The sequence below is a fragment of the Penaeus chinensis genome, chromosome 19, assembly GCF_019202785.1.
Source record: "Penaeus chinensis breed Huanghai No. 1 chromosome 19, ASM1920278v2, whole genome shotgun sequence".
Lineage (NCBI taxonomy): Eukaryota > Metazoa > Arthropoda > Malacostraca > Decapoda > Penaeidae > Penaeus > Penaeus chinensis.
The window spans coordinates 24,155,844-24,170,843 of NC_061837.1; the positions used below are offsets into that span (position 1 = coordinate 24,155,844).

General features: G+C 36.7%; 1 protein-coding gene across 1 annotated transcript; it reads left to right on the forward strand.

The window, feature by feature from the left end:
- The first annotated feature begins 226 nt into the window (after positions 1-226).
- Positions 227-9,733, forward strand: LOC125035358 (rab-like protein 2A). The gene is made up of 6 exons (XM_047627691.1): positions 227-406; positions 3,291-3,400; positions 4,359-4,420; positions 6,500-6,629; positions 7,830-7,927; positions 8,120-9,733. Exons 1-6 carry the CDS (start codon positions 273-275, stop codon positions 8,210-8,212), a joined length of 627 nt encoding a protein of 208 aa, XP_047483647.1. The 5' UTR covers positions 227-272; the 3' UTR covers positions 8,213-9,733.
- Positions 9,734-15,000: the final 5,267 nt, after the last annotated feature.

Here is a 15,000-nt window from a genome sequence, read left to right on the forward strand (position 1 = left end):
ATACATATATATATATATATATATATATATATATATATATATATATATATTTCTATATATATATATATATATATATACATATATATACTTATTTATTTACTTATTGAATAAAGAGACAACAACGAATATAAGTTTCATCAAATTCCAATGTACTAGCTGCAGAATTCACTAACAAACAGAAATACGTCTACACACGAATGCAACATTTCACATGGTCCTCGAACGCGTCACCGCTTTTGTAAACATTCCAGAATCAGCTGTTTGTCGTCAACATGTCAGAGGAGGTTAATCAAGAGAAAGACGCATTCGGAGAGGATACGAAGCTGGATTATGACCAGAAAACGAAAAAGGGAGAATTAGCAGTCAAAGTGATATGCCTTGGCGACAGTGCCGTGGGGAAATCCAAGTAAGTTTGGAGAATATATCGGCCTAAGTATAAGGGTCGATGATATAATATAGCTTGCCTCTTATCGACCGAATATTCAATTATTAGGGGACTAGTTTTAAGTATAATTTTGTCAATCATTCAGGAATGCACCATACAAAAATCTATTTAAAATTCAGTGTGATATTTAGACAGACAGTGCACCCATGCCAAAATAAATAGTACTAGTATTTAATGTTACAAACTCTGCAAATTGAAACTGGTATTGATGGATTGCATATGTTTTGTTAACTTTGGTACTTTTAAGTTAATGTTGACCACAGTAAGTGATGACAGTGTAAGTCCAGGAACTAAACTGGGAAATTTTAAGAAAAATTTTAAATTTTAAATTAGTCAAGTTGTACTAATCTAATATCTTAACCCATTGGCGACGGGTATAGAAAACTAAAAAAAATCTACGCTCTGGCGAACCGCGGCAACGCGCTGACTTTGAGCGCATGTATTCGGTACATCAAGCTGAATCATTGCCTCGGGGCGCTCCGGGGGCAAGCCACATTTCGAGTGTATTGTTATGACGCCTATAGGCATGACCCGTCGCCATTGGGTTAACTAAAATGGTAATTTTTTAGTTTCACACAACCATCAAACTTTCAAATAAATATTTTTATTTCAGTTATTCACAGTATAGTAGCTGTAGAATGTATGCATATGTTGTTTTCCATAGATAATTATATAAATGAAAGTTTGGTAGTTGTTTGCAAAGTGACCGCACACCTTAAAGATTAAGTCCCTATTACTCCAGCTACTACTAGGAATCCACAAACATTGCCGTAAGACCCAAAAGGCTTCCCGTGGATCCATGACTGACTTGGACTTAGTCTTGGACTTGCTTCATTTTTTGCCTCTGCAGATTATTTCACTTATCAGGAAGTATAGTTTTTCATTTTTCCCTATCGAAGTGCAGTCATTATGTAAAGCCCCTATAACATTTCAACTTTTCTGTCAATTTTTGCATTTATGTATAAACTTGCTTTATGTTTGGGTAGCAAACATAATGCCTATGTGAAACCAACATCCAAGAGAAGTCCAGGGAATATCACACAAACATTCCCAGAGATATCACATTATTTTACAGAAATATAGTTATGTAAAGGAGACTACTTTATTGTACATAGAAATATTTAGAAAAATAGCTTATGCTTATTTAAATATGTTTTATTTAATTTATCAATAAAACATTGTTGCTTTATAGATCCTTAGACAAAATCAAAACAGAAATTAGTCAGATGACAATGACCTCTACAATGACCTCTTAGCTGGGAGATGTTCCACATTCATGCGATAGATGTGGAAAGCCTCAAATTCACAAAAAAATGCAACAGTTGACACATAAGGCATTAAGTTTTCACCAAAGTATTACATACTACACGACTTTCTTATCACCCACTTGCAAAAGTATCATAGATGAAAAGTGTCATATTATTTTGTTTACATTTTGCCATGGGAATGTGTAAAAATGAAACTATACCCAAAAAAGATCTACTTGCAATATTCAAAGGAATTTATCTCCTATAAACTTCTATTCCCTGCCTGGTCTACAAAATCATCACAGGATATTATGGCAAATCCTGAAATAATAATTTATTAGAACACATCAACATCTTGAAGGTAATTAAACTAGGTATCATTGAATTATATCAATCTATACTTACCACGTAAAACAGATATAATAGCATTGCTATTAGCCACACACCAGGAGAGTCACCACTCAAATAAGCCTATTGCCTGGATTTAAGCCCATATGTGGGCAGTGAAGCTCCTGTATTCCATGGGTTAATAAACTAACAAGACATGTCCATTGTAATTTATGTTAAGCTATCTGTGAACCATGGATTATCCCACTGCCGAAGGGCATGACATGTACTTACGTGCTATGCCCACTGTGAGTTTATTGTTTGATTGTTATTACACATAGATGGCTACACTTGTACTAAGTCACCAATGAGTACTGCCTGTCTCGCCCATTTACGCTTTTCTTTGATTTCGAAAATATTTTACGTTATCTTATTTTGCCGTTACTAATGTTTATAACATTATAGTAATTATAATGTTTATAATAAAAATAACACCATTGATATTGATAGCACTAGTAAAAAATACATTTTTCCCGCCAATTCATATCTGCTAGTTCTTAGTCATGAAGGAGTCAAATAATAGACCTTGTGACCTTGCCTGATTTCACCTTTTCATGAATTGGTGGGAAAAACGTATTTTTTACAAATGCTTTAATTATGGATTGAGTTATTTTTATTATAAACATTAGTAACAGCAACAGGTGAGATAGGCAGTAACCGTAATTGGCTCATTGGTGACTTCATACAAGTGTGGCCATTTGTGTGTAAAAACAATTAATGAAGGAAACTCACAGTGGGCAATGTACATGCCAGGTTTGGTTAATTATCAACATTGCAATTTCTGTGAATTTCTTGTAATTTTTCTTTTGCAAATGATATAAATGAAAGAATTGGTGTGGTTAACAAAGTCACCACACCCCTCTGAGTCTAAGTCTCTATTACTCCAGCCTCTCCTAGGAAATCCACAAACATTGCCATATAAACCGAAAACCTTCCCAACTCTGGGGTTCTGCCTGTGGACCCCCACCCGATTGCTGCATTTCCCTGTCAGGGGTTTTGCCCCTGGACCCCCACCCAGTTGCTGTGGATTTACTGTCCACACAGGATTTGTTGCAACATTTTTTCTTAATGAAGTTCAAAAATAAAGAAAATGTTGGTAAAGACACTTGTCGTCTATATGAGCATGATAAAACTGATAATGATAGTCATAGGTTAGATAAGCCTATATTATTCTTACAATAGATATTTACAATATTTTCTTTTGATTTCAGGCTTGTAGAAAGATTTTTGATGGATGGCTATCAACACCAGCAGCTGTCAACATTTGCTCTGACGCTTTATAGATATCGCACAAAACTAGAAAATAAAGAGGTTCTTGTGGGTAAGTGTATTCATATATTGATTATCTTTAATAAATTAATATGTATCAGGTTATGTAATGAAATGCCTGAAAAATAAGATGCAATTTTTTTTTTTTTTCTCTCAAATAAGAATAAAAGAAATTCATGGCCAGTTAACCTTAAAAGTGATAAGACATTCATGATGTTATTTTATGGAGCAAATTACTTTATCGTTTTTAGTAAGAGTTCATATGTGTCACAAATTGTCTAAGAAGCTTTTTGGCTTATTGTATTTCTAAACTGTGTTGTGTATCAACTTTCTGAGGGTACAGAAATTGCCAGAAGCATTAATCTTCTCCCCAGCACTACCAGACACCTGAGCTGCTAGCTTTTGAAGTAACCTGTATTCACCAAGCATTTCCTTACCATAAAAAGATTATCCTTATGTCTCTTCATGTAATACTACATACTCAGTGATGTATGTAATGCAGAAAAATGGGGGCAGCAGTTGTTGCTCTCACTTGGGCAATGTCAGGGTATTATTACGCTTTGACAAAGTGAATTGGTTATTGGAATTTTTGAAGTTACATCCTGGAGATGAAGGAAATCATTGTTTTGTTATAGTTAGAACAATTCTTGATTGAAACACTTTGGTTATGGCCAGCCACATATGATTGAAAGACACCACCACCAATGTTTTTCTCTTTTGTTTGATAATGTTATGAATATATTTTTTCAGTATACTTATATTTTTTTCTGCCTTTTAACCCTACAAAGATGGTACCAGAGATCTCTGGGTGTCACTCACTTTAATGGCTTCTGGCAACCATCTTGCCTTTTGGCTGGGGAGTCCTGCTCGACGCCTATAGCCATACCTGTCATGATGAGTTGTTTTTTTCATGAAAGCTATAGGTGTGCCCAGCTATAAGAGGTTAAATGCAGTAATCAGTTTCCTCATTTTGTCACCAGTAGCCTAATTAAAGCCCTCTCACTTTCCAGATTTCTGGGACACAGCAGGGCAAGAAAGATTTCAGACAATGCATGCATCATACTATCATCAGGTTTCTATATTTTATTGTTTTTGAAGATATTTTTTTGCTTATATGAAATTCAAAAATGGATTTTCAGTTTTGTATGAAATATGTTTATACTCAATTGACTCTTGTAGTTTCAGCAGGCCATGCCATCTTTGCTTAGTTCATGTGGTAACCCTACCCCTGAGAAACTTATTTTGTGGTTTCCCTTGTGATACTTTTGATATAGTGGGCTGTTGCGACCCATGTTTGCAGTTGAGTACCATAGCTAAAAGCAGCCATGCTGGAACAGACCCTTGCTGTACTCTTGTTATGGCATAAAGACTAGTTTGGAGTTAGAACTGCTCCCATTGTTGCTGCTACTACAACAGTAGTGTGAGTAGCAGTAGGGATAGAGGAGGAGAGAAATTGTTAGTGCTTTGGGGCCATATTTCAGGGAATATAGTAGGCAGAAAGATTTTCTATATTAAAATTACAGCTACTTAGTGAAAAATCAATCTTGGTCAGTTCACATCCTGTATATGAGTTAATAACATAACAATTGCAGTTGAGCACAGTGCTCACTTTCATTATTATTGTTCGTGCTGTCATTGTTTGTCATTTTGAACTAAATATAATTAGTGAATAGTAAGGTAATTCTGGTAATTAATATAATTCCCATTAAGAGTTACCAAAGAGAAACATTAGCAGACCACACTCCTCTGTGCTCAGATATACCTTGACAACTATTATCTGGTCCCACAATAGAATCATTACATATGCATTGGTAGCTGTTATCAGAACCAAAACTTTTAAGTCAATCCAATGTTGGCAGCTGTCTTCATGGAATCAAATGACAGCCCTAGGCTTTCATTAAAATATTAACATGGGTTTTTGTGTGATTACACTCTAATAGTATCTGCTGTCTCAAGAACAGGTGATAATTACATATTACTTCCTTTTGGAATGAAATGGTTAACTTAGGTATCAAGAAAAACAAAACAAAACCAAGCAATAGCAATGTAGGTTTACACCAGGAATTCCCAGGCTGATATTACCTTTAAGGCCAATACCAAGTTCATGCACCTCCTCCTAATAGTATGATCACTTTATTTTTTTTTCTCAATGTTGGTCAGCTAATAGGATGCTTGCTATGGTTGAGTCATGCCTCAATGTACTAATTGATTTTGTTAGCCTTAGATATATTATGTAATGAAACAAATACAAAAGGAATATTGTCAATTTGCATCAATCAGGATTAGAGGAGTGTTGTGCTTTTGTCAGTTCTTTTTAACATTTCTAATAGTTGCAGGATTTGCGTTTACAAAGTTTGGGGCTCAAATAAATCTAAATGGTAGAGTCAATTCCATTGAGGCATGCAGTATACATTAGTAACATTATATAGTGTTGCATAATGTGCTTAGCCTGTTGCTTACTGGCCCACGCACAGCCCAAAATTTATGCATTAGGCTTACGTGAGTGGTTACTCTCCCTTGTGTGGCTTGTAGGTCTTGTCCACACAAATGCTAATGTTTGATATCAAGACTCCTTGCCTTCCTTTTGCAATGTTATTAACTCTTTTTCTGCATAATTTTTTTGTTTGTTCTGTTCTGTCATTTGATATGCTGTATCACAGGAGAAAGTGACATTTTCTCACAAGTGTTACTTTTATTTTTATTACTTCATTTTCTGTAACACACCTTGCTCCTCACCAGTGGGAAAGAATAGAGTATTGAAGTAGTGTTCTCCCAGGAGCCATTGCTCAAGGATGGTACAATCTACCGTCATTTACCAGTGGAAATAATGTGAGAGCTTTGCGCACTATTGGCATTTCATTCCCATCACTGTTATCTCAAATGTTCCCATCACCCAGGCCATGAAATGATGGTAATTTCACCTAGATCCAATGAGTTTAGCATGGTTTTTATGTTTTAGTGAACCACAAATCCAGTCTTACTGGTTACAGTTCTGTAGTCAGGATGTAACTAACAATACAAAACATTGTTCTCAGGACTAGGGCTGCCAACTGAACAAAATCAAATGGGTGGAGTCTCCCATAACAGCTGTGGAGAACCCATTATAAATATTCTAAATCCCATAGTAATGATAATCTGGTTTGTTTGCTAGGCTCATGCTGCAATCCTGGTATTCGATGGAACGCGGAAAGTCACTTATAAAAATCTTGCGAATTGGTACAAAGAACTCCGTCACTACAGACCCGAAATCCCTTGTTTTTGTGCTGTGAATAAAATAGATGGTAAGTCCTGTCTCTGTATTTTTAGCATAATATTTCACTTTGGATTTTTTTTTTTTTTTCTCTCTTTTTTCTTTTTTCTTTTTCTTTTTCTTTTTCTTTTTCTTTTTCTTTTTCTTTTTCTTTTTCTTTTTCTTTTTCTTTTTCTTTTTCTTTTTCTTTTTCTTTTTCTTTTTCTTTTTCTTTTTCTTTTTCTTTTTCTTTTTCTTTGTCTTTGTCTTTGTCTTTGTCTTTTTCTTTTTCTTTTTCTTTTCTTTTCTTTTCTTTTCTTTCTTTTCTTTTCTTTGTCTTTGTCTTTGTCTTTGTCTTTGTCTTTGTCTTTGTCTTTTTCTTTTCTTTTCTTTTCATTTCTTTTCTTTTCTTTTCTTTTCTTTTCTTTACATGCAGTTTTTCTTCTATATCAGCATAGAGTTAGAGGAAAAGGGTTCTTTCATGTTATTCTTTCTTTTCTTTTCTTTTGGTTGGTATATTTTGCAGTAGTAGTGATTATACTTTGAGAAGATGAGGTTCAGAATTTAGAGATGTGATTTAGTTAAGATAATCTTAACCTGTGAAACAGCTGAAAGTTTTTTTTTTTTTTTTAAAGATCATTGCTCTAAATTAACCGTATTGACTGGGGAAGATAGATGAACTTTCATTCCTTTTTAGTTTCAGATAAATTATGATGATTATATGTCGTAGTTCATGTCTAATTTCTCTAAAGTATTACGGGGTGATTTTTGGACAGATTTGTGTATTACAGTAGGTATAGAATTCATGTTGAGTTATTTGGAATTGGATATTAAATCCTTTTGATATTGTTGTTTTTCAGGGAATATCAGTATGGACTGAGTTTTTGTTTTTAATGTGTAGGAAATGTATAGGAACAGAAATAATATCTTAAATTATTCTGTCTTGGTCCTTGTTTTCCTACAGAAATTATTGGAAGATGTTCAGGGTTGTTTATTGGATTCATTAATAGTCAGTGATAAGAAAGGGATTGAAGCTGATATTCATGCTTTTGAGAATGAAAAGTCAAAATAAGATTTGGAAAGGATAGGTGCAGGAAGACCAAGGGATGGAAAAGTCGTTGATCGTCATCTTAACATTATGTTGAAGGAATAGTATATGCTTTTTCTCCTAACAGCAAGTTAAATTGTCTTATATATTGGCATGCAGTTGAAATAACACTATATTGGCTATTTATGGTATACTTTCTTCCAGAAAATGAAGACATCGCTGGAAAGAGTTTTGCTTTCCCAGAAAAGAACAATATCCCCATGTATTATGTTTCAGCATCAAATGGAACCAATGTTGTCAAGGTAAGTTATTCTGTTCATTAATCCTGCATTGTGGCAATTTGGTACATATAATCTTTCATCAAGATTGAATGTAATATAAAGTAATAAAAGTTAACCGCAGAAGGAGGTTGGGAAGATAGATAACATCTTACAATATCTCTACAAAATGTGTCTGATAACTGTCTAGATGTTTCCCCTTTTTTTCCTTTACAGTTATTCAAAGATGCCATTAATGCTGCATACCAGTATAAAAAGAATCCAACTGACTTCACAGATCAGATAATGGAAGAGCTAGAGATGGATTGATGATTCAAGTCAAGCATAGAAATAGATAGGTCTTGCAAGCACAATCATACCATAGTTACAGTATGTGATAAAGAGTATTTGCACTTGCCTTTTTTAAGCAGTAAGGAATTATATTTAAAGGGACCATCAAGATGACTTTGTTGCTCCCAGTTTACACACTTTTATGTTACTAATTTTTTCATATTTTAATAGATTCATGTTATAACTTTCACATAAAGTTTTTACCCAACAATGATGCTGCCAGAAATTTACCATTTGACTCACTTTAGCTGTACCCGTCATGAGGAAATAGTTTTCCTGATGGCTATAGGTGTACCCAGTTGAAAAATAAAACCCATAATTCAAAGATAAATCCAATCATGGATTTCCTGAGCAATTTATGCCCTACTTGGCTGTAGGTGAATGCCAATGGGGGAAGAAATCATAGCATCTAATTTTTCACTTTGCATCATATTAATGCAAGTACAACATCAGATTTTAAAAAACCCTTTGAGTAGATAAGAATAAATAGAGAAAAAGTGCTCTCTAGATGGCAACCCTATTTTTTTAACAACTCCTATGAGTAATTGCCTTTTCAAGGAAATGCAGGGCCTTTAGGCACCTGGTCTTGCCAGCAAAATATTAAGAACTCAGAGGCACTTTTTACAACTATTATGCCTGAAGGATTTAGTAAGGCACTGATACCACCCACACTTGCTGCCACAATGACAAATATGTATTAATAAGTAGTTTGTGTATTTCAGCAGTATGCTATATATAGTGAAAATTGATTTAATTATGAAATCCTACCCTAAATATCATTGTTTATGAAACAATCAGATTAAGCTCAAGGTGAGGTATGAAATTATACTTTTATCCCAGTCATTTTTGTTGTTTGATAAAATAAAAGTCACCCTTGTAACAGCAGATTGACACCTAAACATGATTTTTAAAATCTAAAATGAAAAAATTTAGTAACATATCATTAGATGTTGTCCTTCAGAATCACAGCGGTTGGTAGTTATAAAAGGGCTCGTATAAGTATTCCGTCCATAAAGTGAAATACTCACAAGATTGTTCCTTACTGGGTGGCTACATAAATGTAAGAATTATCTCCATACTAACCGTATGAGATGTAATCTGTCATTAGTCATAAAATACATTGTTTTATCACACTGGCAATGTTCACCCAAGTCAAGCAGTACAGAAGGATAGCTTTCAGAAGTGCCATACTATACTCCAAAACTGCAAGCAGAAAATGTTTCATCAAGTTTCACAATCTTGCTCAGTCCTTAGTTTCCCAGTTATAAGTGCACAAAATTCACCGTAGAAGGCTAGATCTACACTTTTTATTTGTTAAGATCACTGTTATCATATTTTGTGCCATTAGCACCTTTTTCATTAACCCAGTTAGTGCAGGTGGCAAGACTACAATGCCATGCCCACTGTAATAAAAGTTTATCTATTGTCTTTACACATAGATGGCTCTACAAGTGCTTAGTCACCAAGCAGTCAGCTATTAGTCTTACCAGTCTCATCTGTTTACCCTTTTCCTTCATTTTTTAAAAGCTTTATTTCTATTATTTTATTGTCTTTGATGTTATTAATATTTTAATAACAATTTAATAATCCTAATATCAATGAGAGTGATAACAATGTTAATATCAATAGTACTGGAAAGAAAAGAATATTTTCCTGCCATTTCAAGGAATGAGAAATCAGGAACGGTCACTAGGGCCAACTGATAGACTCCTTGCTAGCTGAGCACATGTGGAGCCATCTGTATGTAACAAAACTCACTAAATTCTAAAGGGGACAGTACATCAACCCACTTACATTGGGTTAAAAGAAAAGCACTCATTAAATCCACAATTGTATATACTTGAGTTTGGCAGACACAAGTCAAATATTGTAATGTACAGTCCAATATACTTCTAAGATCACATTCAGTGTTGCCAGTATGTGAACCACTATTTCCAACTCTTGTATCCAAACCACATGCTTTTATTAACATGTGTTTCATAAACAAGAGTCAAAAGTGACAGTTTCCACACTAGCAATGCTGCGTTCAAGGGACTGTACCTTCTTGGGTCTCATGCCGTCACATTCATCTTTAGTACTGTTAAGATTCATTTCTCATTTCATACATGCTATAAATTATATATCATGTCCATTTTTTATTTTACAATTTTATTTTGTATTAAACACTTCATCACTCTACTTGAAACATGTTCAATTCATATGGAATGTTCATGTGATTATGATATGGCATGCAAAACTGCCTCCAGGGTAATTCTCATCTTGTAACGTGTAGCACCCACACCATATGTACCTGTCACTTGTCATTTTTATTGTTACTTTACAATATTTGATAACTAATTTTTAAAGAATTGTGTATACATATATTATTGCAAATATTATTTACGACATAATATGTTTATCAATATCCTTTTTATGTCTCATACTTTATACACAAGAAAGTAGTAGCACACACACATGCAAACACACACACACACACACACACACACACACACACACACACACACACACACACACACACACACACACACACACACACACACACACACACACACACACACACACACACACACACACACACACACACACACACACACACACACACACACACACACACACACACACACACACACACACACACACACAGATACACATAAACACACACACACACACACACACAGATACACATAAACACACACATAAATACACAGAACGACACACACATAAACACACACATAAACACACATAAACACACATAAACACACACATAAACACACACACACACACACACACACACACACACACACACACACACACACACACACACACACACACACACACACACACACACACACACACACACACACACACGCACACAGACACACACGCACACATATATTTGTGTGTGTGTGTGTGTGGGGATAGCAACATCATCAGCAAAGTCAAGGTCTGAGACCATGATATTGCCCAGTATTGCTCCACACTGACTTTGGATAGTAGTTCTGCCCGTTATCCAATCCATTCAGGTGTTGAAAAGTGTTGGTGCACAGGCCCCCACCACAATTTACAGCACTTTTAGTACCAGTATATGGGCTTGCTATTCTTCCAATAATCCGTGTTGGAATTCCCCTAAGTCTCGGAATCTCCCAGAGTGATTCTTGATGCACCGAGTCAAACGCCTGCTTGAGGTCAATGTAGGTTGCAAGCAACCAATGTCTGAATTCATGACAGCATTCCAAAATCACTCAAAGCGCTAGGATACAGTTAATTATGGACTTGCCAGGAGTGAATCCAGACTGCTCCGGTCTCTGGTGCCTTAGTAGGTGGTTGTGAATCCATTTCAGAAGAATGTGGGTGAAAACCTTGCCTGGTATACTGAGCAGTCTATTGCCACGGTAGTTGCTACAGTCCCAATGATCCCCTTCCCCTTCCAGAGAGGGATGACCACTCCCCTCAACAGGTCAGGGGGAATGGAACCAGACTGCCAGATAGCAGTCAAGACTGCATGCAAGCTGCATTCAGCCGAGCCATGCGACATGCTTCAGTGGCCTCCACTGTCTCCAGGGAGATGGAATTCTGCCTTGCCCTTGGGCATCTGCCAATGGAGTCCTGCTTCAAGTTTTTTGTGCTTGAAGGACTACCACAGAGCAACTAAGTCTGTCAGGTTTTAAATTTCTGTGAATCAATCAGAGACTGCTGTGGTGAACTCACAGGTACACTCCTCCCCTCTCAGTCTGTACAAGTGAAACACTCTAGAGTGGCAACCTGAGGAACAAGTTTTGAAGTAGACCCGTAGGGTAGCCACTATTAGTCTGCCACAGAACTCGGCACTCCAGTAAACCCTGCAATTCTGAAGGATTCTCCATTGAGCTCTGTCTTGCATTTTTTTGTTCCCAGAATTGGCCCCCAAATTTCATTATTTCGTCACACCATCTTGTCTCTTGTCATTGGTCTGGCCCTTGTCCTCTTTATGTTATCTATGTCCCAGTCTTTTACTTCCTTTGACCAATAATTATTGTGAAATGGGTTTTTGCAATCTCGCTCTATTTCTTCATCCCTGTGGCTGCAGGTTGGAGACTTAAACAATCTTTAAGTTGTACCTATTGTTTAGTTTTATTGTTACTGAAGCCACTCTTTTGCTTATACCATAGAATTCCACGATATTATTCTCTAAACATTTGTGAACTAAGAAACCTACTTCTAATTCCTGCTTGCTACCCTGGGGTATACCTCTCCAATAGAGCAGGTGTCCATCATTTACTACTTTCTGTTCTTCACCTAGTCTTCTAACTTCAATGAGTCCTACAACATCCCATTTAATGAAAGAGAGATCTTCAAGTAATGCTAGTAAGTCAGATTCAGTTCTCAGTCCTTATATTGTATGGTCAAAGGTTCATCAGTGTGGTGTGGCCTGTCTTTAACCAGAGATTTTTAGCACCCTCTGCTCCAAGCGATCCTGATCTCTGCTGTAACCAGGGGCGCATTCGCCTCCGGGGAGTGAGGGCCGTTGCTCTGTTTGTGCAGTCATAGTTTTTGATTGAGAGGCAGACAGTCGAGTTAACCCCCGTGAGGATAGGCTTGAGTATCAGAAGCGCATATATGTGTGGTTATATTTTATACACTTATTTAATTTATGCTTATGCACACCTATTAATATATATATGTATGTAAATATATATATATATATATATATATATATATATATATATATATATATATATATATATATATATATATACATACATGTATATATATACATGTATATATATACACATGTATATACACACATGTATATATATACATGTATATATATATATACATGTATATATATACATATCTATCTATCTATCTATCTATCTATCTATCTATCTATCTATCTATCTATCTATCTATCTATCTATCTATCTATCTATCTATCTATATATATATATATATATATATATATATATATATATATATATATATATATATATATATATATATACACACACACACACACACATGGAAGGCCACCATCAGTTAATGTTGACTATGGCATTATTGCCTTTACTCATTCCCGTATAGGTCGAGTGTTTAAGCATATATATGCAAGGCGAAAGAATTTGAGGAGCAAGCTGTTGCCCATGCAGGAGGCTTCTTTTCTCCATGCAGCTGGTGGCTCCAAAGGAATGGTATAAATCAGGACTCTGTCTCTAAATTTTTCCTCAGGGTTGACTCCCAAGGCCTTTTTCTTCTTATAGATGCCACAAAGCAGTGGATTCTTTTGTATAGGATGAATTCTCATAGCCTGTGACCATGCACAGACAGACAGTTGTTTTGTATAGGGTGACCCCCCCCCCCCAATCCCTTGCTCATTGTTGTCATGGAGGGGGGGGTTAGGAGGTGGGCACTGGGACCTAATGCTGGGGATCTCTCCTGCTTTGGGCCTCAGCCCTCGACTCAACTAATTTTGCACAATCTTTTTCCCCTCCTGTTTTTTCGTTTCCGTCCTTTCTCCAACCCCTGTTATTATCCATTTCCTAAGGTCCAAGACCCGTACTGAAAGGATGAAAGGCTGACTTTGTGCCAGTACTGAACGGCTTGAGGGAAGCATTGGCACGGTATTCCCCTGCTTTAGCTGTCTAGCCCTTACCCCTTAAGGGCACCCTGAGGGGTGGACTGTTTCTCTCCCCTACATACTCTAGGATTACCATGATAATGAAGATGTTATACCCTTGTTAGGGGGAATGATGCATACCCCTTCATCAAATAGCACTATCAACTCAAACTTTCCCTGTACCCTGACCCCAGGCTCTCCTTTGACCATGACTCTGAACACTGCAACTACTACCCCCTCCTCAATGCCTACTAATACATTACCCACCCAAGTCAACACTCAGGCTCCAGACATTTCAACTTTATCACCTCTACCCCCACAACTTCTTCATCAATCACCCCATCCTCCCTTATTACTACTTTACAGCCTTATTGTCCACCTCTCCGTAATAATACCTCCCACAACACTACTCCCTCTTTCACATGTCCCTGTCCTTCTACCACCCCCATCTCTACAAATATCTTAAATACTCTATTTTAGCCCAGCCAAATGGGACCGATTTTTCGTGATCCCCCCACAGCTCCTTACTCTGACAACACTCTTCTCTTCCAGCAATGTCTCTAAAAACAAGTAGGCAATACCTTTGCCTCTACTCATGAGACATCAGTCCCAAATTGACACCAAAACCCCTCATTCACCCTAAAATTCCACAATTCCCACTCCCTCCTCACTCAAAGTGACTGCCGATATTCATACTCCTCCTACACATATTCCCTCTACACCCCTTCCTCCTACTCGCTCCCAACACACCCCATCCCTCCCTAGCTCCAGCTCCACCTACATTAACCCTCTCTCTATATTCCCTCTATCCCTTCCACTCCCTCCTGGATACACAAGTGAATCGCTTATGTCACAACTATGCCCTTCCCCAGATCCTCCACCTCCTGATACAACACCACCTTCCCCCCTCTCATTCTTTATCTCATCCCCTAGCTCCTTCCCCTTCAAATTCCTCAATACGCACTGTAACCGGTATCCCTCATTGATCAACTAAAGTATAGCCCTCCTTCATTGGAATATTCGCGGTTTTCGTTCTCAGACCTGACCTTCGTCATATCCTTTCTTCTTATAACCCATCCATTGTCTGCCTCCAAGAGACTTTTCTTACACATCCTCTTATACCAATCCCCAACTACCATTTTATCTCTTCTTCGCATTCCCTTTTATGTCTCGT